The sequence below is a fragment of the Chiloscyllium plagiosum genome, unplaced genomic scaffold (assembly GCF_037043375.1).
Source record: "Chiloscyllium plagiosum isolate Xiang-an unplaced genomic scaffold, Cpla_swu_hap1 HiC_scaffold_5, whole genome shotgun sequence".
NCBI classification, from domain to species: Eukaryota; Metazoa; Chordata; class Chondrichthyes; order Orectolobiformes; family Hemiscylliidae; genus Chiloscyllium; species Chiloscyllium plagiosum.
In genome coordinates this window covers 46,916,490-46,942,903 of record NW_028270143.1, presented here as the reverse complement: position 1 = coordinate 46,942,903, position 26,414 = coordinate 46,916,490, and the positions used below count along the sequence as shown (strand labels likewise).

General features: G+C 42.6%; 1 protein-coding gene across 14 annotated transcripts in view; it reads left to right on the top strand.

The window, feature by feature from the left end:
• Positions 1–26,414, top strand: part of ppp1r9a (protein phosphatase 1, regulatory subunit 9A) — a 360,829-nt gene that overhangs the window by 305,103 nt on the left and 29,312 nt on the right. For 13 of the 14 annotated variants that reach the window (XR_015757182.1, XM_043689929.2, XM_043689922.2 and 10 more), the window contains one exon: positions 13,028–13,210. Coding sequence is in view for 12 of the 14 variants with exons in the window: in XM_043689929.2 (XP_043545864.2) it covers positions 13,028–13,210 (183 nt within the window). In the remaining 2 variants the exon portion in view is untranslated. Of the gene's footprint in view, positions 1–13,027; positions 13,211–17,425; positions 17,625–26,414 lie in introns of all 14 variants that reach the window. The other variant, XR_006311674.2, reaches the window with a different exon arrangement.

Below are 26,414 nucleotides of genomic sequence, written 5' to 3'. Positions count from 1 at the left end.
GTGTGGTGGCGGCATCCTGCTGGAGGTGGCGGAAATGGTAGGTAATGATTCTTTGAATGTGGATGCTGATGGGTTGGTAAGTGAGCCAGTGAGGTTAGGAATAGAAGGATAGAGCAAACGAATGCGTGCCTGAAGAGTGGGTGCAGGGAAGAAGGGTTCATATTTTTGGATCATTGGAATCTCTTGGCTGTAAGTGACGTGTGTAAGAAGGATGGAATGAATCTGAATTGGAAGGGGACTAATATGCTGGCAGGAAGATTTGCGAGAGATGCTTGGGAGGATTTAAACTAGTAAGGTGGGAGGGGTGGGACCCAGGGAGATAGTGAGGAGAGGATCACTGAGACTGCTACAGTTGGGAAAAGGAGCAAGTCAAGCAGTCAGGGCAAAGTGGAGAAAGTGAGGACTGCAGATGCTGGAGATCAGAGCTGAAAAATGTGTTTCTAGAAAAGCGCAGCAGGTCAGGCAGCATCCAAGGAGCAGGAGAATCGACGTTTCGGGCATAAGCCCTTCTTCAGGAATGAGGAGGGTGTGCCAAGCAGGCTAAGATAAAAGGTAGGGAGGAGGGACTTGGGGGAGGGGCGTTGGGAATGCGATAGGTGGAAGGAGGTTAAGGTGAGGGTGATAGGTCGAAGAGGGGGTGGGGGGGAGAGGTCGGGAAGAAGATTGCAGGTCAAGAAGGCGGTGCTGAGTCCGAGGGTTGGGACTGAGATAAGGTGGGGGGAGGGGAAATGAGGAAGCTGGAGAAATCTGCATTCATCCCTTGTGGTTGGAGGGTTCCTAGGCGGAAGATGAGGCGCTCTTCCTCCAGGCATCGTGTTGCCATGGTCTGGCGATGGAGGAGTCCAAGGACCTGCATGTCCTTGGCGGAGTAGGAGGGGGAGTTAAAGTGTTCAGCCACGGGGCGGTTGGTTGGTTGGTGCGGGTGTCCCAGAGGTGTTCTCTGAAACGTTCCGCAAGTAGGCGGCCTGTCTCCCCAATGTAGAGGAGGCCACATCAGGTGCAGCGGATGCAGTAAATGATGTGTGTGGAGGTGCATTTGTGACGGATATGGAAGGATCCCTTGGGGCCTTGGAGGGAAGTGAGGGGGGAGGTGTGGGCACGAGTTTTGCATTTCTTGCGGTTGCAGGGGAAGGGAGTGGAGGTTGGGTTGGTGGGGGGTGTGGACCTGACGAGGGAGTCGCAGAGGGAGTGATCTTTCCGGAACGCTGATAGGGGAGGGGAGGGAAATATATCCTTGGTGGTGGGGTCTGTTTGGAGGTGGCGGAAATGACGATGGATGATACGATGTATCTGGAGGTTGGTGGGGTGGTAGGTGAGGACCAGTGGGATTCTGTCCTGATGGCGATTGGAGGGGCGGGGTTCAAGAGCGGAGGAGCGGGAAGTGGAGGAGATGCGGTGGAGAGCATCGTCAACCATGTCTGAGGGGAAATTGCGGTCTTTGAAGAAGGAGGCCATCTGGGTTGTTCGGTATTGGAATTGGTCCTCCTGGGAGCAGATGCGGCGGAGGCGAAGGAATTGGGAATATGGGATGGCGTTTTTACAGGGGGCAGGGTGGGAGGAGGTGTAATCTAGGCAGCTGTGGGAGTCGGTCGGTTTATAGTAAATGTCCGTGTTGAGTTGGTCGCCTGAGATAGAAATGGAGAGGTCTAGGAAGGGGAGGGAGGTGTCTGAGACGGTCCAGGTAAAGTTTAAATTTTAAGCAGTCAGGGCAGGTAGGAACAAAACCGAGAACAAGGTAAATTGAACTACATTTATTTCAATGTAGTTGCCTAACAGGAAGGCAGATAAACTCAGGAGAGGAACATGGGACTGGGATACCATAGCAATTACAGAGATATGGCTCAGGCATGGACAGGACTGGCAACTTAATGTTCCAGGATGAAAATACTATAGGAAGGATAGAAAGGGGGGCAAGAGAGGATGGGGAATAGCGTTTTTGACAAGGGATTATATTACTGATGTACTTAGGGAGGATATTCCTCGGAATGCATCCAGTGAAGTTATTTGAGTGAAACTGAGAGATAAGAAAGGGATGATCATCTTATTGAGATTGTATTATAGACTGCCCAATAGTCAACAGAAAGTTGAGAAACAAATTTGTAAGGAGATCACAGTTATCTGAAGAATAATAGGGTGGTTATGGTAGGGGATTTTAACTTTCCAAACATAGCCTCAGACTGCCATAGTGTTAAGGGTTTAGATGGATAGGAATTTGTTGAGTGTGTACAAGAAAATATTCTGATTCAGTATATGGATGTACCTACTGGAGAAGGTGCAAAACTTGACCTACTTTTGGGAACTAAGGCAGGGCAAGTGACTGAGGTGTCATTGGGGGAGCACTTTGGGGCCAGTGACCATAACTCTATTAGTTTTAATATAGCGATGGAAAAAGACAGACAGGATTTGAAAGTTAAAGTTTTAAATTGGGGGAAGGCCAATTTTGACAATATTAGGGAAGAACTTTCAAAGTTGATTGGGTGTAGATGTTCGCAGGTCAAGAGACGACTGGAAAATGGGAAGCCTTCAAAAATTAGATAGTTAGAGTCAAGGGACAGTATTTTCCTGTTAGGGAGAAAAGCAAGTCTGGTAGGTGTAGGGAATGCTGTATGACCAGCGACGTTGAGGTTTTGGTCAAGAAGAAGGAAGCATATGTCAGGTATAGATAGCAGAGATTGAGTGAATTCTTTAGAAGAGTATAAAGGCAGTAGGAGTATACTTAAGAGGGAAATCAGGAGGACAAAAAAGGGACATGATATAGCTTTGGCAAATAGGTTGAAGGAGAATCCAAAGGGTTTTTATAAATACATTAAGGACAAAAGGGTAACTCGGGAGAGAATAGGGCCACCCAAAGATCAGCAAGGCAGCCTTTGTGGAACGCAAGAGATGGGGGAGATACTAAAGGAGTATTTTACATCAGTATTTGCTGTAGAGAAGGACATGAAAAATACAGAATGTGAGGAAATAGATTATGACATCTTGACAAATGTCCATATTACAGAGGAGGGGGGCCTGGATGTCTTGAAACATATAAAGGTGGATAAATCCACAGAACCTGATCAAGTGTACCCTAGAACTCTGTGGGAAGCTAGGGAAGTGATTGCTGTGCCTCTTGCTGAGATATTTGGTTCATGGATAGTCATCGGTGAGATGCCGGAAGCCTAGAGGTTGGCTAATATAGTGCCACTATTTAATAAAGGTGGTAAGGAAAAGCCAGGTGACTCTGACATTGGTGGTGGGCAAGTTGTTGGAAGGAATCATGAGATTAGGATAGTGAACATGGCTTTGTGTGTGGGAAATCATGTCTCATTAACTTGATTGAGTTTTTTGAAGAAGTAACAAATAGGATTGATGAGGGCAGAGCGGTGAACGTGATCTATATGGACTTCAGTAAGACGTTCAATAAGGTTCCTTATGGTAGACTTGTAAGCAAGTTTAGATCACATGGAATACAGGGTGAACTAGCCAATTGGATTCAGAACTGGCTAGAAGGCTGAGGGTGGTGGTGAAGGATTGCTTTTCAGACTGGAGGTCTGCGATCAGTGGTTTGCCACAAGGATCGGTGCTGGGTCCACTGCTTTTCATCATTTATACAAATGATTTGGATGTGAACCTAGGAGGTGTAGTTCGTAAGTTTGCAGATGACACCAAAATTGGAGGGATAGTGGATAGCAAAGAAGGTTACTTCAGTGTACAACGGGATCTTGATCAGATGACCAATGGGCTGAGAAGTGGCAGATGGAGTTTAATTTAGATAAATATGAAATGCTGCATTTTGGAAAGACAATCAGGGTAGGATGTATACACTTAATGGTAAGGTCCTAGGGAGTGTTGCAAAACAAAGAGAGCTTGAAGTGCAGATTCTTGGTTCCTTGAAAATAGAGTCTCAGTTAGAGAGGATAGTGAAAAAGGCATTTTGTATGCTTTCCTTTATTGGTCAGAGCCTTGAATATAGGAGTTCAGAGGTCATGTTGCGGCTGTACAGGACATTGGTTAGGCCACTTTTGGTACATTGTGTGCAAGTCTGGTCTCCCTGCTATAGGAAGAATGATGTGAAACTTGAAAGAGTTACGTTGATGGTTGAAGGGTTTTGGCTATAGGGAGAGTCTGAATAGGCTTGGCATGTTTTCCCTGGAGCGTCGTAGGTTGAGGGGTGATCTTATAGAGGGTTATAATATCATGAGGGACATGGATAGGGTAAATAGTCAAGGTCTTTTTCCTGGGCTGGAGGAGTCCGGAATTAGAGGGCATAGGTTTAGGATGAGGGGGAAAGATTTAAAAGGGACCTAAGGGGCAACGTTTTCACACAGAGAGTGGTGTGTGTTTGGAAAGAGCTGCCAGAGGAAGTGGTGGAGGCTGGTACAATTACAGCATTTAAAAAGTGTGTGGATGGGTACATGAATAGGAACGGTTTAGAGGGATATGGACCATGTGCTGGCAAATGGGACTCGATTAATTTGGCATATCTGGTCGGTATGATCGAGTTGGACCGAAGGATCTGTTAACATGCTGTATATGCCTATGACTCTATGATATGGGACAAGTACAGGAAATTGGAATTAGTGTGCCTTTAGTAGTAGTTATTGTCAGTCCGGACTCAATGGCCAAAGGGCCTTTCTGTGCTGTGTGACTCTGAAGCTATTTACGAATTTACTTGTGTCTTTTTTTTTTCTGACAGACTTACTGTGTGTATATTAAGTGCTGCAACTTCAAACTGTTCCACCTATTTATTATGAAGTCTTTCGCAGGTTTTGGCAGAACAAGTCAATTCAGACAGCAACTTGATTTCTGTATTTAACTGTACATATGTGGCTATCAGAAGTTGACTTAGTATTGTATAGTTACTGTTGTATAATACTTACGAATGGTGAGCATTGTTAACTTCATTGGCACGTCTGCATTAAAATCCAGCCATGTTCTGCCTTCTGATAGTCATAGCATTTGTTTAGAGGCTTGATTCTTTAATTTGATCAGAAAAGCATTCATCCACAAAACTAAAATGGCAATGGGAGGAATCTGAAACTAGCACCGCAGACTAAAAAGTGGACCTAAACCAATGGGGAATGTGCATTTATTCCCATTAGCATTTATTTGGGGCTATCACAACATCACTGAGACACAAATTCCATTTTCAGAGAAGGATCCTGTTACTTTCTTACAGGTGTTTTGCATGTAAAATCAGAAGAGAAGTTAATATCAGTATATTTATTAATTATAATTAAGGACAGTATAATTAAAAGGGGGTGGAATCCTGCATATTTTTAATTTATTCCTGCCTGGTTTCCACCAGACACTGGGGAGAAAGCAGGGACGGAGAGTTAAAATCACTGCTTGTAACATGCCAAAGTATCAAATATAGTATAGAAGAAATGGGCCTTTAGCCTACCTACACAAATCCCACTTTCATACAGTAGGACAATAGCCTTGAATGTTATGATGCTTCAAACATTTTACAAATGTGAAGATAACTGTCTCAACTGTCCTCCCAGCCAGTGCATTCCAGAGCCCATCACCCTCTGGGTAAAAAAGTTTTTCCTCAAATTTCTACTAAACCGCCTGCCTTTCACTTTAAAAGTGTGCCCTTGGTTCCTGACTTTTTACCTGAAAGGAACATCTGCTTTCTATCTATCTTGTCCAAGCCCCGCGTAATCTTATATACCTCTATCAGGTCCATCCTCAACCTTCGCTGCTCTGAAGAAAATAATCCAGTTTAATCCAACTTCTCTTCATTGGTAAAATGCTCTATCCCAGGCAACATCCTGGTAAATTTCCTATGCATTCCCTCCAGTGCAATACATCCTTCCTATAGTGCTGTGACAAGAACTGTATGGTACTCCAGCTGTGTCCTCATTGAAGTTCTGTACAGTGAAATCATGAACTCCCTGCTCTTATAATCTATCCCTAGACTGATGAAGGTGTGTCCCGTCTGCTTTCTTAGCTTCCCCATTAACCTGACTTCCCACCTTCAGGGATCTTTGGACAAGTACCACAGGGTCCCTCTGCTCCTCTGAACTTGCTGGTGTCCTACCGTTCATTGAGTACACCCTTTAGTACTTGTTCCAAAGTGTAGCAGCTCACATTTATCAGGATTAAACTCCATCTGCCTCTGATCTGCCCATCCGTCCAGCCCATCTTTATCCCCCTGTTACCGAAGACTACCAAAGACTACCATCTTTTAATGTGCTTATCATCTCTTCCCTCTCCCTCTCCCCTCTCCCACCAACATGCTCATCCACATGATTAAAGAATACTACAAACAATGAATGACCCAGCAGTGATCCTGTAGTACGACAGTGCGCACAAGGCTCCACTTATATAAACAGCTTTCTACCGTCACTCTCTGTCTCCTGCCACTAAGCCAATTTTGGATCCAAATTACCAATTTACCCTGGATCTCATGAACGTTTGCTTTCTTTATCAGTTTCCCATGTGAGACCTTGTCAAAGGCCTTGCTGAAGTCCATATAAACGAAATCAAGTGCTCCACCCTCATCTGCACAAAATTCAGTGGAATTTGTTAGACATGACTCCCTCTAACAAAGCCATGCTGACTATCTCTGATTAAACCTTGCCCTTTTCAATAGGGATTAATTTTCTCCTTCAATATTTTCTCCAGTAGTTTTTCTTACCACTCAGGTGAGACTCACCAGCCTGTAGGTCGCTGGTCTATCTCTACCTTGAAAATTGAAACCACATTTGCTGTCCTCCAGACCTCTGGCACTTCCCCTGTGGCTCAAGATAATTTAAAAATTAGGGTCAGTGCACCTATTGCATTCTTCCTCATCTCCCACGGTAGCCTGTGTTACAAATCATCTAGACATGGGAATTACCTGATTTTAAACCCGCCAAAACCTCCAATACTACTTTGCTTCTTCTATCAATCTGTTCAAGAATCTCACAGTCCATCTTCTTGGTTCTGTAATTGAATCCTCCTCCTCCCAAGTAAACATAGATGTGAAGTACTCGTTTAAGGTACTACCATTTTTTTCCGGCTTCATACACACATTTTCCTCTTGGTTCCTAATGGGCCCTACTCTCAATGATTATTATCTTTCCCTGATATATTTGTGGATTCTGTTGGGGTTCTCCCTAAGCTTGCTTGTCAATGGTTTTTCATGCCCCGTCTTTGCCATTTAATTGCCTTCTATACTCCTCTAGTGCCTCCATTGTTTTGCTCCCTTTGTACATGTAATACATATCTCTTCACCCTGTTCTGAAAATCTTAAGATATTCTGGGTTCTCTGGGCTTGTGGTTCTACATTTCGCCCTAAGGGGAATATGTGCCTGTATATACATAGTACCGTTTTTAATGCCATCCATTGTTCTGCTGTAGATTGTCCTCAAGTAGCTGTTCCCATTCTATTTTGGCCATATCCTGCCCAAGTTTAATACAATCTACCTTACCCAAATCCACAACACTTTTTTGCAGACCATCTTTCTTTTTTTACATAACAAACATAGAACTTATAGGACATTAAACTTAGGTGCAGAATTAGGCCATTTAGCCCATTGAGTCTGCTCTGCCATTCGATATTTTATCAATCCTATACCCCTTAGTCTTCTCCACATAACTTTTCATCCCCTTACTAATCATGAACCTATCTATCTGTCTTAAATATACTTGACCACCATAACCTTCTGTGACAATGAGTTCCATAGATTCACCATCCTCAGGCTGAAGAAGTTCTTCCACATTTCAGTTCGGGAGGGTAGTCCCTTCATTCTGAGGCTGCGCTTTGGGTCCAGAGTCTCTCCGAATGGAAACCTCTTCTCTACATCCACAGTATCTTGGCCTTTCAGTATTCTGAAAGTTTCAATGAGATCCTCTCTCACCTTTTAAACTCAACTGAGTATGACACAGCATTGTCTACCACTCCTCTTACAAAAAGCCCTTCATCCCCAAGACCATTCTTATAAAGCTCTTCTAGACCTCTGCCAGAACATTTTTCATTAGATGGAGGACCTTAAACAGCTCACAATATTTCAAATGCAGTCTGGAATATTGTGAATAGTTTGGGCCCTTGCATCTATAATGTTGTGGTGACTATTACTAAAATGCTCCCCCTCTATGCCTCAGACACCTATCTGGCTTCATTCCACAGAATTAAGTCCAGCACTACACCATCCCCTGTAGGACCATCCACTTGTTGATATAAAAAGTTCTTGTTTATATGTTTCAAGAAATTTACTCTGCTAAACCCATTTTCTATAATTATCCCAATTAATATTATTTATTAATTAATCGTCCCAAATCACCTCCTATAACTACCTAATTATTGTTTTTACACATCTTAGTGAATTGGCTACATATCTGCTCTTCAATTGCCTGCTGGCTGTTTGGTAGCCTATAATACACACCTAACAGTCTCATTGCTCCCTTTGTATTCCTAAGTTGCACCCACAAAGCCTCATTTGAAGACCCTTCCAAGATATTGTCCAACCTCACTGAAATAACTGACTCCCTAACTAATAATGTGGTAACACCTCTACTTTCGCAATCCCCCGTGCTTTGCCTGAATGTTAAGTCATACAGCTTAGAAACAGGCACTTTGGCCCACCATGTCTATGCTGACCAACAAACACCAAACTACATTAATCCCATTTGCCTGCACTTGGTCTAAGGTCTACTATGTGCTTATCCAGATGCTTCTTAAATGTTATGAAAGTATCTGCCTCCATCACACTCTCAGGCAGCAAGTTCCAAATTTCTACCATCCTCTGGGTGAAAAACCTTTCTCTCAGTTCTCCTCTAAACAATCTAAACCACTTTAAACATATGCTCTCTGGTCTTATGCACATTTGCCTTAGGGAAACGATTCTCACGAACTACTCTGTCTATGCCTCTCATACCTTTGTATCCCTCAATCAGATCATCCCTCAGCCGTCTCTGCTCCAAGGAAAGCAAGCCCAACCTGTACCGCCTCTCATAACTGAGATTTTTCATCGCAGGCAACATACTGGTGAATCTCTTCTGCACCATCTCCTGTGTAATCACGTTCTTCCGATAGTGTGTCAGTAAAAACTGCACATATAGTGTTTCATCTATGGCCTAGCCAAAGTTTTATAAAATTGTAAGAAGGCTTATTTGCTCCTATATTCTACGCACTGGCTAACGAAAACAAACATCCTGCATCCCTTCTTCACCAGTCTATCTAACTGCTGACATCTTCAGGACTTGTACACCAAGGTCCCTTTGTCCCTCAGTACACCCTAGGGATCTCCATTCATAGTGTGCCCTTATTAGATCTCTCAAAATGCACCACCTCACACCTATCAGAAATAAATTCCATCTGCTGTTGACCTGCCCAATTTACCAGCTGATCAATATCAGACTGCAGCCTGAGACCATCCTCCTCAGGATCAACAACACCATCAGTGGTTTGTGTCATCTGAAAGCGTACTAATTGTATTGTCTACATTCACATCCAAATCACTTATGTACATAAGAAACAGCAAAGCTCCCAGCACTGATGCCCATTGTACAGTGCTGGTCACAGGTTTCCAATCACAAAAATATCCCTCCAACTTTTGCCTCCTGTTTGCAAGCCAATTTTGAATCCAGTATGCTAACTTGCCTTGGACTCTTACTTTTTGGATTAGCCTTTCATGTGGCACCTTGCCAAAGGCCTTTCTGAAGTCAGTGTAAAAGACATCAACTGCACAACTCTTCTCAGTATATTTAGTTAACTTTTAATCCTGTTCCTCAGACTTTTTCCAATAGTTTCCCTACCACTGACATCAGACTAACAGGTCTGTAATTACCTGGTCAATCTCTGCTGCTCTTATTGAACAAAGGAGCCACATTAGCTACCTTCCAGTCATCTGTGGCCAGCAATTTATTAAGTATCCCTGCCTGGGCCCCAGCAATCTCCTCCCATGGCAGCTTGGGATACATCTCAACAGGCCCTAGAGATTTATGCACCTTTACACCCGTTAAAACAACTAATACCTCCTTCATGTTAAGATTAACATGTTCTAGAACCTCACCATCCCAACTGAAATCCCATGCCTTTCTCTTCTGTAAATACAGATCAGAAGTGTTCATTTAAGCCCTCACCCATGTTCTCAAGCTCCAGATACAGGTCGCCCTTTTTGTCCCTAATAGGTCCCACTCTTTCCCTGGCAATCCCTTTATTATACTTACAAAATGCCTTGGGGATTTCTTTGACCCTTACTGGCAAAGATATATCGTGGCTCCTCTTTGCCTCCTAATTTCTTTTTAAAGCAAACCCATACACTGTTTATACTTTTGAAGGACTTCGCCTGTTTTTGATGTGCTGCAACTGACATGTGCTTCCTTCTTTTTCTTATTACATTCAGGATATCCCTTAACATCTAGGGTTCTGTGGACTTGCTGCCCTTCCTCTTCACCCTTAAAGGAACACGCTGGCCCTGAATTCTCGCTATGCTACTTTTAAAAGTTCCCATTTTCCAAATGTACAATTACCTACAAGTAGCTGATCCCAGTTCGTTTTCCAGATCCTGTCAAATGATATTGAAATTGGCCTTCCCTAAAATGAGACACTTAAGTTCTGCATTATCTGTATACCTTTCCATAATGACTTTTAAACTTAGAGTTATGGTCACTGTCCTCAAAATGCTCAGCCACTGAAACTTAAACCACTTGACGGACGTTATTCCTTAGGATTAGATGCAGGCACAAAAGAGCTCTTTGGGTGTCCTTTAAAAATTCCACCTTATCAATCTTTTTGCATGAATCCCAGTTAATGTTAGCAGAGATAAAATCCCAAGCCTGTTCTCTTTCATCTTTCGTGATTTGCCTTCATATCTGCTCCTCTCTTTCCCTTTGATTGTTGGAAGGCCTGTATTATAATCCCAAAAAAGTATTCACCTTTTTTTTTAGATTTCTAAACTCTATCTACATGGCCTCATTTGAAGACCTTCTCTTACTGCATTGATGCTTTCCTTTATCAATAATGGAATGCTGTCCCTCTCCCCACATTGTGCCTGAAACATCCATGGAATGTTGAACTGCCTGTCCTCTCCTTCCTTCAGCCATGTCTTAATATCATATACCCACATGCTGATCAAAGCTCGAAGATCATCCGCCTTACCAGTCAAGTTCCTTGCATTAAATTAGATGCAGTTTAGCTTTCCTAATATCCCTTGTGCCTTATCCTACCCATGTTTTCTCTGCCGACTGAAGTAACCTAGCATTCCTTCTATATTTGATTGAACCTTGCTCTTGACTTTACATATATTCTATGCACCACTCTCCCCAACAAATTAGTTTGAATTCTCCCCAACAGCACATGCAAACCTCCCAGCAAGGACTTTAGACTTCTTGCTGTTCAGTTTCAACTTTTACAGCTAGTATAGTACCTATCTATTCCAAATGTTGTCCCAATGTTCCAAAAATCTTAATCCTCCCTTGTGCATCATTTCCTTAGCCATGTGTTCATCTGACCTATCTTTGTAATTCTACACGCATTGCCACGTGGCACAAGACGAAATCTGGAGATTACAACATTAGTCAGTATTGTCTCTCCCTCAGCTACGTCTCTGATAGCAACAACTTTGCAATTCTATGTATCAATCTGTACCTTTAACTCATCTGTCTTACCTATAAAACTCTTAGCATTGATATACAGGCTATCCAGCCATGCCTTACTCCCTTGAAACTCTATATGGCTGAACTCCCTGTGCCTTGGTTTCTTTTCTAAGCTATGCTGTGTCACTATTTATTTAAAGTACTGTGTCCCCTATTCCTGCTCAACTAGTTTAAATTCCCCCTTGAAGCACTAGCAACCCTCCCTCAAGGATGTTATTCCCAACCTGGTTGAGGTACAGACTGTCCCACTTGGAGATGTGCCTTCCCTAAAAATGGTACCTGGTGATACAGGAATCTTGCACCAACTCTTGAGCAATGCATTCATGTGCTGTACTCTCCTACTTTTGTACTCGCTAGCACATGGTACTGGGAGTAATCCTGAGATTAAACCCTTTAGGGCTCTGCTTCTTAATCTACTGTCTGGCTCCCTGAACTGTTGATGCAAAACCTCATCCCTCATTCTACTTATATCGTTGGTACCAATGTGTATCTTGACCTCACTTGTTTCATCCTCCTCCTTCAGGATGCCCTGCAGCCACACAGTGACATCCCTGGTCCTGGCATCAGGAAGGCAACAGGCCATCCTTAAGTCTTCAGCTACTTCTTCCTCCCCTCTTGTACAGTCTGGCTGTTTATGGTAACAAAAGTCTAGCTGTCACTAATGCCCTTGAAGATACCAGTGCCCTCATCAACTTCCAAAATGAAAAATGGATTTATGAATTGAACCTCAGGTCTCCTGCCTACCAACCTGCTCCGCTTTGGCTGCCTGGTTGTCATCCATTCCTTGCTTTCCTCCAGTCCTTCCAGCTGTGGTGTAACCACCTCTCTAAACATGCTATATACGAAAGCCTGGGCCTCACATTGTGCCACAGTGTCTCCAGCTGCTGCTCTAGTTCCAAAACCCAGAGCGTACATTTGTGCAGTTGGGAGTACTTCCTGCATCACTAGGCTCCATGACTCCCCACACATGATAGATCAAGCATTCCATTCAGCTGCCCTCATCTGCATGATTTAAATTTCTTTGGTCTTAGAAGTTAACATTTTCATGAAATAATTCTACAATTTTTAAATAACTGCTATTTAAGGTGAGCTTCTGAAGGTAGTTCCCTTACAAGCTAATCAGCTCATTGCTTTCCTGTGTGACATCACTCCAATTTTTCTCCTCTGATTCAGATGAGTGAATTTATACCTGGCATATGTTTAACCTGAAGCTTGTTAAGGGTGCATAAACACTTAAAAGAAAAATATACTCCAGTAAGTGTGGAATGGAGACATCTATAGTCTACTTCAGTAAGTGACATGAAGGTTCCAAGTGAGAACATTGTCTGAGGAAAAAAGAAATGTAAATAAGTTGTAATAACTCAATTTCTGCTAGTAACTCACAGTTTAACTATTTAATGAACAAACAGCTGATATCACAATCATTATTGTGAATTCCTCTTTTGTTACTTTCTGATAGATCCTCGATGAAGGACAATCACCAAAACACAATCAGTGGAAGACTCGTGCTGTTTTGGATTGGAGCACCCACCAGGTTTCTCATTGGCTTATGGGACTGAACATGGAACAATATATTCCACAATTTACTGCCAAAGGCATTGATGGAGAACAGTTGCTGCAATTGGATGGAAGCAAACTTAAGGTAAGTAAATACCAAAAAAAATTATTGCTTTAGTTCAAGTTAAAATATATTCATAGTTCAACCATCAGAAATAATATATTGCACCTTGTCAATGCCTGGCATGGAAAAATCTACAATCAAGCTGCATCAAATAGGTAATACAAAAATAGGTACAAATGCAAATAAATTATTAAGCTAAGATTTTGCTAATTTTTTTGTTTTTTGCTGTATACTCAACTATCAAAAGATTTGCATGAAAAGTATTTCTGCCAGTTCTAAAATGGATGCAGAGAGAAAATTGAAGATACAAGGGGCCATGGCTGTAAAAAGTTAGTTAAAAATCACACAACACCAAGTTATAGTCCAACAGGTTTAATTGGAAGCACTAGCTTTCGGAGCGCTGCTCCTTCATCGGGTGGTTGGGAGGACACAATTGTAAGACACAGAATTTATAGCAAAAATTTACAGTGTGATGTAACTGAAATTGTACATTGAAAAATACCTTGTTTGTTTGTTAAGTCACTCATCTGTTAGAATGGCCATGTTAGTTTCACTTCCTTCATATGTAAATCACAAAACTTTTTTTTTACAAGTTACATTTGGGCGGCACGGTGGCATAGTGGTTAGCACTGCTGCCTCACAGCGCCAGAGACCCGGGTTCAATTCCCGCTTCAGCCGACTAACTGTGTGGAGTTTGCACGTTCTCCCCGTGTCAACGTGGGTTTCCTCCGGGTGCTCCGGTTTCCTCCCACAGTCCAAAGATGTGCAGGTCAGGGAAATTGGCCACGCTAAATTGCCCGTAGTGTTAGGTAAGGGGTAGATGCAGGGGTATGGGTGGGTTGTGCTTCGGCGGGGCGGTGTGGACTTGTTGGGCCGAAGGGCCTGTTTCCACACTGTAAGTAATCTAATCTAATCTAATCTAATCTTCTCAGGTTAACTTTAACAATTGGTGTCAGCCCAGATAATGTGTTGAAGGTGTTAACACCTGTGTGCTGCTGTCTGTGACATAATGTTTAGACTGATTCTAATCTAAAAAATGAATTTACAGAATCTTACATGAATTCATGCGGGGGCGGGGTCTGTGAGTGTCTGTGAGAGAATGTGTATATGTGTGTGTGAGTGTAAAGGAGTCTAAGTCTGTGAGAGGGTGTGTATGGGAGTGTGTGTGTGTGTGTGTGTATATAGGAGTGTCTGTCTGTGTGTATAGTGCAATGGTGGTCACCTGGAATGTGACATGAACCCAAGGTCCCAGTTGAGGCCCTCCTTATGGGTACCGAACTTAGCTATCAGCGTCTGCTCGGTGACCACCATTGCACTTTACACACACACAAACATACACACAGGCACTCCTATACACACACACACACACTTCTATACACACTCACAAACATTCCTACAGAGACACACACTCTCACATGCACCCTCTTACAGACACTCACAAGCTCTCCACCCCACCCCCCCACACACACGCGCACACACACATACACATACGTTTGTGGAGTAAATTTGTACTTGCAGAGTTACATTGTACTTTGCTCAAAAACTGCATGAATCCATGTAAGATTCTGTTAACTCATTTTTTAGATGAGAACCAGTCTAAACATTACGGCACAGACAGCAGCACACAGGGGGCTAACACCTTCAACACATTATCTAGGCTGACACCAATTGTTAAAGTTAACCTGTGAATGTAACTTTACAAAATAAGTTTTGTGATTTACATATGAAGGAAGTGAAACTAACACGGTCATTCTAACAGCTGAGAAACTTAACAGTCAATGTATTTTTCAATGTACAATTTCAGTTACATCACACTGTAAACTTTTGCTATAAATTATGTATCTTACAATTGTGTACTGCACAACCACCTGATGAAGGAGCAGCGCTCCAAAAGCCAGTGCTTCCAATTAAACCTGTTGGACTATAACCTGGTGTTGTGTGATTTTTAACTTTGTGCACCCCAGTCCAACACCGGCAACTCCAAATCATGTAAGAAGTTAGTTAACATAAATTAATGTGATAGATTAAATCTTGGATTCGTATACCGATTGTCAGTTTTTTTTCTTTAAGTTCCTATGCCCTTTTAAAATGGTAACTAGTGTTGAATCTTATTAAGTTTATTTTCACCATCTCAACAATAGTAGTGATGTATTATCTCTGTTTGGGATTTTTCATTTCTTTGATCTATACTGAATTGTTGACTTATCCAACCCCTTTGCAGTCAGGAGCTAACTTTCAAATTTTATTTCACTTTTAATGGCTGGGGGCAAATTTTAATTAATACATTAGGAATGAAAATAGAAATTGCTGGAAAAGCTCAGCAAGTCTAGAGCATCGGTGGAGAGAAAGCAGAGTTAATGTTTCGGTTCCAGTGATCCTTCCTCAGAACTGAATGTAGCTAGGAAAAAATTGGTTTTATGCAGAAGCTAGCGTTTGGGGGAGGGTGTAAGGAGTAAATGGTAGGTGGCGGTAGAGCCCAAAGAGAGAGAAGACCAGTTGAACAGACAAAGGAGTGGAAAACAATCAGCCTGGGACAATAAATAGCCATCTTCCTAGTATGTAAGAAAGTAAATGCAACGTGCCTTAATGACGACCACGCAGTGGCTCTGACCTCCATAATCATGAAATGCTTCGAGAGGCCCACATTAAGTCTATTCTCCCAGCCTGCCTCGATCCACTGCAATTTGCCTACAGACTTAACAGGTCCACAGCGAATGCCATTTTCCTAGCGTTGTACTCATCCCTGGAACATCATGATAAGAAGGACACCTATGTCAGACACCTGCTCATCCCTCCAGACAAATCTCCTCCATAATAATATTCAACATTGAATGGATTCTGAGCCCCCTACCTACACACACAATTGTGTAGCCAAATTCAGAACGTACACCATCTACAGGTTCACTGAATCATAATACAATATTGTGGAACCCCTCAAACATTTCAAGAAGGTAGTCCTGACTCTAACTTTTCTATTTATTTTAAGCAGGTATAAGATAGATATTCCAGGAATGATGCAGCTGGTCAAACCACCCAGTTAAAACAAAACAGTATTTATTTACAGACTACCGAATGAAACACGAACAAAAGTGAACAGATTATAGAATAATTTAACCTATCTGAAAACGCAAGCGACTCTATCGCAATTTAAAGATGGTATTCCCATTTCCTGCAACATCCCCATGATCACGCTTGGCAAAAAAGGTCAAATCAAACCCAGGTCCTTACGGGAGAAATATCAGAGGAAGAGAGAGTCAGCCAGAAAACCTCTGTTGAATCCGGGAACCTTTCTCCCCAACAGCTTTCTTTGACCAGCAGCTTCAAACTAAACCAAACTTAATAAAAACCTGAGCCGGGAGAACTAGCCACTCCCCTTTCATTGTACAACTGTTTTAAAAAACCCCTAAAGGCCTCCTCTGATTGTTAACTTAGGCAGTATCTATTAACCATTATTAAAGTCAGTTCAGACATACCAGCACCTCTGCCTTTCCGAGTCCTTGTGAAAAGAAACAAGGACAAAAATAACTTTGTTAAAGAGACAGCATCATCGCAACAGAAAAGAGATAGCGGGCAAGGTGACGTGGTATAATGATAACAATATCTCTCTCAATGTCGGCAAAACAAAAGAACTGATCATTATCTTCAGAAATAAAAGAGGAGAACGTGCTCCCATTGAGAAAGTTTATAGCCTTAAAACTTGTCCTTAAACATTTAGATTAAAATGTAATTTTAAATTATAGAACACATTTTCTGCACACTAGAAAATAGACAGTTAGGGAGGATAAAACAATTAAGAACATTTGCCTTAACATCAGTGAATTTGTATAAACAGGACACAGTGATAACATTCACGACTATTGCTTTGTGAAATTAATAACAATGTTTGATTCTGACCTCGAAACAAAACTCGGTATCAATTAACTTCTCTCTCGAATTATTGTCCTTCACTATTATATGTCTAGTTCAGAACATGCAGTACCTTTGTTAACATTTAGTGTTTGTGACAGTACAGCCTTTGTAAATTTGTGTAGAAAGGTAGTCTGTTTGTGATAGTACAACAAAATAGCCTGCCAGGGCTCTTGAAGGAAGAGCAATGTCGTACTCTCCAGGGTTATTAGAATCCAGTTAGCCTGGCTTCTAGGTATCAGTGTTATGTTGTAACAGTGATGCTATTAGTAAATGAAGGGGATGTTAAAATTAAACTAAACTGTCTGTAAGAGTTTTTTTTACTTCCAGACTACCAAAGGTACGCTCTCCAGGACGAACCAAGAGAGGCTTACAGGTTGAGTTCATAAGGAATTCCCTGGGCCGTCTCAAATCTGTACTTTATCAATTTGGCACTGCGAGCAGGGTTCCAACAAGGGCTACGTTTGAGTGAAACTGGAAAAGAGGAGCTCCGCCTAAGGGTCGGACTCGAGACCAATGGGCCCACAAGGTAAGATTATACCTTGATTGCTCTCGGTCTGCATCTTTGAGTGATGCCTCCCCCATTTCACTCTCATGGTACCCTAACGGAACCCTAAATGAGATCGTTTAAATAGGTACTAAAAACAGAAACTGTCAGGGTTTTAGAATGTGAAGAATGTTTTTCAGAAATCATTAGTCTTATTCATTGTCAGGTTGTTGATTAGTGAAAGTTTGAGGTCTAGATTATCTTCTCTGTTGTACCTGTTTGGCTTGGCTTGTCTTGCTTTGCCATTTTGTCTTGTTTGTCTGCTATGGTTTTGTTCTGTTTGTTTTGGTGTTTGTTCTTTGTTTATGAAATATAGAGAGTGGTTGCTGCTTTTATAGCATTAAAAAAAATGCTGGCCAAAGATACAACTCTCGCACACTTGGTTAAGCAGCTATGTGCCACAGCCAGGATTTATGAGGCTAAAACTCCCTAACTTTGACTTCTAGAACACGAGTGCCTCATTACCCTTAAAATGTGTGTGCGAGACAGAGAGAGAGAGGCAAGCAGAGATTCAGTGCTGATTCTCTGCAGCTTGCAGAAAGTTTAATCCTTTGAGATTTGGTTTGGATGCACATTTGCTTGTTGGTGAGTGAATGTATGTGTTTTGTGGGGTTGGAGCCCCTGTAGATCAGTAGTTTTGTGAAGATTTAAAGTAGGTAAGATAAATATGGATGCAACTCCAGATAAGATGGAAGACAAATGTCCCCTATCAGAAATAATAAGTCTGTGTCCTAATTATGAGAAACAATTAAGGAGAATATCGGCCGCAGCTGCTCAACAGAATAAGGATTGGCCTCTAGAAGGCAACATGATTTAAATCTACTCATTAAAATTGAACAAGTGATTTGGAAAAAAAGAAAGGGAAGTAAGCAGAAAGAAGCCATATCAGCGTGGAAAAAGGTAGCTAGAGAAAAATGAGAAAACCCATGGAATCATCATGGAGACAAAACTATATTAAAATGGGAATTAGTCCATTAACTAAGGAAGGATTAAAACTAGGTTGGACATAACTAAAACGCAAATGTGAAGCACATGATTGAGAAGCAGAATTGGAATTGGGAAAAATTTTTAAAAAAACACAAAGATTCTGAATCTACACTGAAACATAAGGAGCCCCAAAGAAAAGGGAAACTGGTGAATAAACAACAGACTGCAGCTGCGCATGATGAAACTGACAACAAAAGCTGTTCCTTATACCCTACCTTCCCCTCTCCCAAAGACTCATTACTAAAAAAACCTGATCCATCTGTGGATGGGGGATGGGAACCTGATTCGGAGGAGGAAATATTTTATGCCTCCCATCCTGTCTGGAGACCTCCTCTGGTTCCCCGCCTGAACCCTCCCCCTTACTCTGAGGACGAACATGCCGAGGCTCATATCCTTCCCCCAACTGCTCAGCTGAATAAGGATTTGGCTTACCACGAATCTGTTGCCCACCACACTAGGAGTCAATTAAAATTAAAACGTGGAAGAAACAGTGAAGAGAATCCTTTGATTTCCACTGCCCATACTAATAAATCTCAAAGACTTTGATAAATTGCGATCAAAATTTTGGGACCTTAATATCAGTCCTTGCACTCACCCTGATGTGAGAGGGCCAAAAAGAAATTTCCCAAATAGAAGAGTTCCTAACCCAAAGGCCCTGAATCCAGGACAAGCTCAATTTGTGGATCTTTATCAAACATGGAAACCTCATGAATTCTCAAGCATTATTAATAAGGCTCCATATTACGGAAAGAATCCTGAGGGATTTATTAATTACATTAATAGGACTAGGACCATTTATAATGCTGCCTCCCAAGACCTACTTCACTTCATAGAATGCACCCTTTCCCCTGAAAAATGGGCTGAGTTCTTAAAAATGTTACAATGTAATAATCATACCCAGCTTGTAGTCCGGCACCAGGCCAAACCTAACAGATCAGATTGGATTATTACCTGTCTCCACCAAGCAGGGAGTTGTGTAGTTGATGTGGATAAAGTCTTAATGTGGAAACCCAGCTCGTGCAAAGGGGCTGAGGAGTTCCTTACCCATTTTAAGGAATGCTATGCCGCTTATTCTGGTGACACTAAATACCCCAATTTAATGCCCTATGTATGGCTGTCTTACCTGATCAGGTACAGAAAGCTATTAAAACCCACAACATCCACTGGCAAGATGCCGAGGTTGCACAATTCAGCCGAGAGGTTTGTTACTTCTGGGAACTAAAGGATCCCAACAGTAAGGCTACCATCGGCAAGGTCAAGACAGAACTTGACCAAACGACAGGGGCTAAACCTAAATCCAGGCCTCTATGGTATGAACTCCCCCCCCGAACAACTACTCGCGTTTACAGAACTCAATAGTACCGTGTCTTCAGTTCCTGCACTAGGCCGACCTTTGCATGATCACCACTTCCATCTTTATGTTGCCATTCTTGACACCTGTGCTACAGCTGTTCTCGCCCAGCAACATGGCTCCTCTTGGTGCCCTGTTGCCTATTATTCTACTAAGCTTGATCCTGTTGCTCAGGGTATGCCTTCCTGCACCCAGATTGCCCCTGCCATCCATACTATGGTATTGGATGCCTCTAATATAACTTTACATCAAAATGTAGAAGTTTGTACCTCACATTCTACAGTATCCTTGCTTACATCTAAACGTACTCAACACCTCACTATAGCTCATCGCAGTTATGAGATTTCATTACTTAAGAATCTGATTCTCTCATTTAAGTACACTCCTTTAACCCTGCTACATTCCTGCAGGAAGAACCTCTTGAACTGCCTCTTGTTACTAAACCATGTCCTAATCTTACGGATCAGGCTCTTGTTAACCCGGACCTTACACTTCATGTCGATGGTTTTTCTTCTATCTCTCCAGAGGGCAAACGCATGTCAGAATATGCGATTGGCACTTTATCCCAAACAATAGAAGCTTATTCCGTCGATTCACCTTGTTCGGCCTAGCAAGGTGAACTCTCTCTCTACAGCAATGGAGTGGAGGTTGAGAGCATCAAGTATCTTGGAGTGATGATAAGCAGCAACTTGTCCTGGACTTCCCACAAAGGTGCGATAGTCAAGAAGGCACAGCAATGCCTCTTCTTCATAGGCAGCTCTGGAAGTTTGGCATATCCATAAATATCCTCACCAACTTTTACAGATGCATGCTGTCCGGGTACATAACAGCCTGATACGGCAACTGCTCTGCCCAGAGCTGTAAGAAACTACAGAAGGTTGTATGCACAGCCCAGACTATCATGGAAGCCCGTAATGCTCTCCTACAAGTTCTTCCATCAGGCAGACTCTTCTCTGCCATTATTAGACTCTTTATCTTCAAATAATGCTGATCTAATGTTGTTCTTGCCTCGTGCATGTCTTATGCAATGTAACCTGCATGCCTTATTCTGTCCAAGTTTTTTTCACCTGATGATCTGTATGTCCTTGCTTACTATGATCTGTCTGTACTGCTCGCAAACAAAGCTTTCCACTGTACTTAGGTATGCGTGACAATTAATTAAATCAATCAATCAAATAGTTGCTAATGGTGACAATTTGTGGCTAACTGTGGTTCGTGTATAATAACAGACCATGTAATAACAGGTGCCTCAAGCCCTAAGATTGTTGAAGTTGACGTTGAGTCCAGAACGGTATAGAGTTCCCAAGCCTAAAATGAGGTGCTGTTCTTCCAGCTTCTGCTGAGGTGCGCTGGAGCGCTGCAGCAAGCCTGAGACAAAGATTTGGCCGGGGACCTACTCCCATGCCCTTTCCCAGCCCCCACACATGGTCTGCTGTTAAACTCAACCCATTCTTGGCCAAGATTTGGAGTTACCGGTGTTGGCCTGGGATAGATAACATTAAAAATCACACCAAACCAGGATAGAGACCAACAGTTTATTACAAGCGTTCGGAGCACTGCTCCTTTTTCACTAGCTACCTGCCAGTGAATAGCTTTGTCAATAGCTACCTTCATCACCATCAGTAGCTATACATTCTCCCAGGCTGATCATTATCCATTCTTTTGTCTGTCCAACGGTTATTCTGTCTCTTTGTGCTCAATCTCCACCTATTGTTTACTTGTTAGGTGACGTGCCTGAAGATGGGAGGGTGACTAATGTTGTGCCATTATTTAAGAAAGGTTGTGGGGAATTGCCTGGGAACTACAGACTGATGAGCCTAATGTCTGTGATGGGTAAGTTGTTGGAAAGGATTCTGAGAGACAGGATCTGGAGAGGCAAGGACATTTAGGACAGTCAGCATGGCTTTGAGCGTGGGAATTTGATTGAGTTTTTTGAAGGAGTGACCAAGACAGTAGATGAGAGCAGTGCAATAGATGTTGTCTATATGGGCGTTAGCAAGGCCTTTGACAAGGTACTGCAAGGTATGTTGTTGAGTAAGTTTAAATCTCACAGGTTCCAGGGAGAGCCAACCACTTGGTTGCAAAATTGGCTAGACAGTAGAAGACGGGGGTGCTGGTAGAGAGTCGTTTTTCAGATTGGTGGCCTGTGACCAGTGGTGTGGCATAGGCATCAGTGCTGGGCCCACTGTTGTTCGTAATTTATATAAATGATTTGGATGAGTATTTAGGAGGTATAGTTAGTAAATTTGTGGATAATACCGAAATTGATGGTACTAGGACAGGACTTACACAGTCAGTGTTAGGGCATTGGGCAGTATTATTGAACAAAGAGATCTAGGATACAGGTTCATAGCTCCTTGAAAGTGGAGTCACATGTAGGCAGGTTAGTGAAGGCGGCTTTCGGCAAGCTTGTTTTCATTGGTCATAGCATTGAGTGTAGGAGTTAAGACATCTTGTTGCAGCTGTACAAAACATTTGGAGTACTGCATGCAGTTCTGGTAATCCTCTTGTAGAAAGAATGTTCTTAAACTAGAAAAGTTTTATTAGGATGCTACCTGGACTGGAAAGGTTTGAGTTATTAGGAGAGGTTGGATAGGCTGGGACTTTTTTTCCCTGGAGTGTAGGAGACTGAGGGGTGATCTTATAGAGTTTTATAAATTCATGAGAGGGATAGATGAGGTAGTCAGCTTTCCCATGGTCGAGGAGTCTAAAATTGGAGGGCATAGTTTTAAGGTGAAAAGGGAAAGATACAAAAGAGTCCAGTGGGACAGTTTTTTCACACAGATGGTGGTGAGTGTCTGGAATGGGCTGTCAGAGGTTATGGTGGAAGCAAGTACAGTTTTGTCATTTAAGAAACATTTGGACAGGTACATAAATGGAATAGGTATAGAGGGCTGTGGACCAAATGCAGGCAAATGGAATTACAGTTGTATAGTCCTTTATCCGAAATATTTGGGACCAGCTGGTTTTCAGAATTCAGAAATTTTTGAATTTCAGAATAAGTGACAATTTGATGGTGAAATCTTTGAATATTTTACCGGAGGAGCAGACTCACTCAGTAAAACGGGCCTTGAGAGAGAATTGGGGCCTGCCACTGCTTGGCCACACCCTCACATGTTGCATTTGAGTGACACACATCGAGTGGGTGTCAACTTGGGTTAACTGTTTGCATGCCTAACAACCTTATTAATGAGAAAAAAGCTTCACAAAAAGCCTCGGACTTTGGAACTTCTCGGATTTCGCAATTTTGAATAAAGGATTGTCTACCTGTAGTTTAACTGTGAAAACTTGGCAGCACAGACAGGTTGGGCTGAAGGCCTAGTTGTCATGCTGTAGACCCCTATGACTCCTTATGCAACCAACCACCTCTCACCCCAGTTTTCTGCATAAAAGACAACTTTTTTCTAGCTAGACAGGGTCAGAATGAGAGAGACTAGGTTCCAAGGGAAGGAGAGGAGACGGGACTAGCTAGGGCAGTTTGATTTAAGTAACTCTTGAGCTTGCTTTCATGTCTGGTGGGGCACACTCCAGGCTGCCTTCAGAATCCACACACAAGTGAGCCCCAGAAGCAAGTTACCACTCAGCCTGTTTCTTTCTTCCTTTCCAGGCTGCTTTTTGGAAGTGAGGAAGGGAAGGTGGAGAAAAGAATTGGCAGTGTATCTGATTTAGTCTACGCATTCACACATAATCACTCTGCTCCACTCTTTACAATCTGCCTCCCTCCCTTTCTTTCTCATGCACTGTCTTGCCCTTGGTCTTCCTCATGCACACTCCCCTTTCCTGCTTCCCTTTCACTTTGCCTTTGACTCCCTCAAACAAGAGCAGGACTTAGACCGTTAATGTAAGGGTCCTGGGGAATTTTGCCAAACAAAAAGACCTAGGGGTGTGAGTACATAGTTTCTTGTAAGCCGAGTCACAAGTAGACAAGGTGGTGAAGAAAGTGTTTGGTACGCTTGCTTTCATTGGTCAGTTTAGAGGTTAGGACATCATGTTGTGGCTGTATAGGACATTGGTGAGGCCACTTTTAGAATACTGCGTACAATTCTGGTTGCCCTTCAATAGGAAGGAAGTTTTAAAACTTGAGAGGGTGCAGAAAAGATTTACAAGGATGTTGCTGGGGGGGTTTGAGTTATATCAAGATGGTGAATAGGCTGGGCTCTTTTTCCACGGGAGCATCAAATGTTGAATGGTGACCTTATGGAGGTTTTTTAAAGCATGAGGGCATGAAATGGGTGAATAGCTAAGGTCTTTTTCCCAGGGTGGGGAGTCCAAAATGAGAGGGCATAGGTTTAAGGTCAGAGGGGAGTTAAAAAGGACCTGAGGGGTAACTTTTTCACACACAGAATGATGCGAGTGTGGAATGAGCTGCCAGAGGAAGTGGTGTAGGCTGGTACAGTTACAACGTTTAAAAACCATCTGGAAGGTACCTGAATAGGAAGGATTTAGAAGGGTTTAACTGCTGGTAAATGGTAGTGGTGGAATTGTGTTTTCTGGCTGGAGGTCCATGACTAGTGGTGTTCCCCCTGGGATCCATACTGGGACCGCTGCTGTTTATAATACATATCAAATGTGTTGGATGAAAATGTAAATGGATGGTTTAGTAAGTTTGCAGATAATACAAAGATTGGTGGAGTTGTGGATAGTGTAGAAGGTTGTCAAAAGATACAGTGGGATGTAGATCAGTTGCAGGTATGGGTGGAGAAGTGACAAATTGAATTTAATCCATGGGAGTGTTGCTGAACAAAGAGACCTTGGAGTGCAGGTTCACAGCTCCTTGAAAGTGGAGTCACAGGTAGATATGATAGTGAGGAAGGCGTTTGGTATGCTTTCCTTTATTGGTCAGAGTATTGAGTACAGGAGTTGGGAGGTCATGTTGCGGCTGTACAGGACATTGGTTAGGCCACTGTTGGAATTTTGCTGGCAATTCTGGTCTCCTTCCTATCGGAAAGATGTTGTGAAAGTTGAAAGGGTTCAGAAAAGATTTACAAGGATGTTGCTAGGGTTGGAGGATTTGAGCTATAGGGAGAGGCTGAACAGGCTGGGACTGTTTTCCCTGGAGGGTCGGAGGCTGAAGGGAGACTTGATAGAATTGCAACATTTAAGAGGCATTTGGATGGGTATATGAATAGGAAGGGTTTGGAGGGATATGGGCCAGGTGCTGGCAGGTGGGACTAGATTGGGTTGGGATATCTGGTCAGCATGGACAGGTTGGACCAAAGGGTCTGTTTCCATGCTGTACATCTCTATGACTGTAAGACTCTATAAGTGTGAGGTGCTGCACTTTGGGAGATCAAATGTTAAGGAAACGTTTACAATTAATGGCAGGACCCTGAACAGCATTGATGTATAGAGGAATCTAAGGGTTCAAGGCCATAGCTCCCTGAAAGTGGCCTTGCAAGTAGATAGGATGGGAAGGAAGGCAAATGGCATGCTTGCCTTTTTGGTTGGGGAATTGAGTACAAGATCAGGATGTCATGTTACATTTTTGTAAGACTTTGGTTAGACCACACTTAGAGTATTGCATTCAATTCTGGTCACATTACAGGAAGGATGTGGAGGCTTTGGTGCAGGAGCAGAAAAGGTTTACCAGGATGCTGCCTAGATTAGAGGGCATGAGTTATGAGGAGGGGCTAGAAAACGTCAGGTTGTTTTCTCTAGAGCAGTGGAGGCTGAAGGGAGACTTGATAGAAATCTATAAAATTATGAGATGCATAGATACGGTTGACAGTCAGAATCTTTTTCTCAGAGTTTAAATGTCTAGAACCAGGAGGCATGCATTTAAAGTGAGAGGGGGAAAGTTCAAAGGAGATAGGAGGGGAAAATGTTTTTACACAGAGAGTGGTAGGAGTCTGGAATGCGCTGCCAGGTGCAGTGGTGGAGGCAGATATGATAGGGGCATTTAAGAAACTTTCAGATAAGCACATGAATATTCAAGAAATGGAAGGATATGTCTCAATGGCAGGCAGAAGGGATTAGTTTAATTTGGTGTCATATTCATCACAATATTGTGGACCGAAGGGCCTATTCTTGTGCTCTATCAAGGGCAGGCGGAAAGGATTAGTTTAATTTGGTGTCATGTTTGGTACATCATTATGGGCCGAAGGGCCTGTTCCTGTGCCGTATTGTTTTATGTTCTAAATATGGCTAGGTCAGATTGGGATGTCTGATCGGTGTGTACGAATTGGACCGAAGGGTCTGTTGCCACACTCTGACTCTGTGACTCTTCTCACATACTTTCTTCCCCCTCCCTCCCAAGTACTCAACCCATCCCTCTCCTATACCATCCCATTCTCTGACTTGCTCCCTCTCCCTCTCACTCTATCTCCCTGTGTCCCTCCCCTCACTCTCCTGTACCCCATTATCTTTCCTGCTTTGACTTACTTCCCTCTCCCATCTCCCATTCTCTCACTCTCACTGCCCCTTTCTCTCCCTCA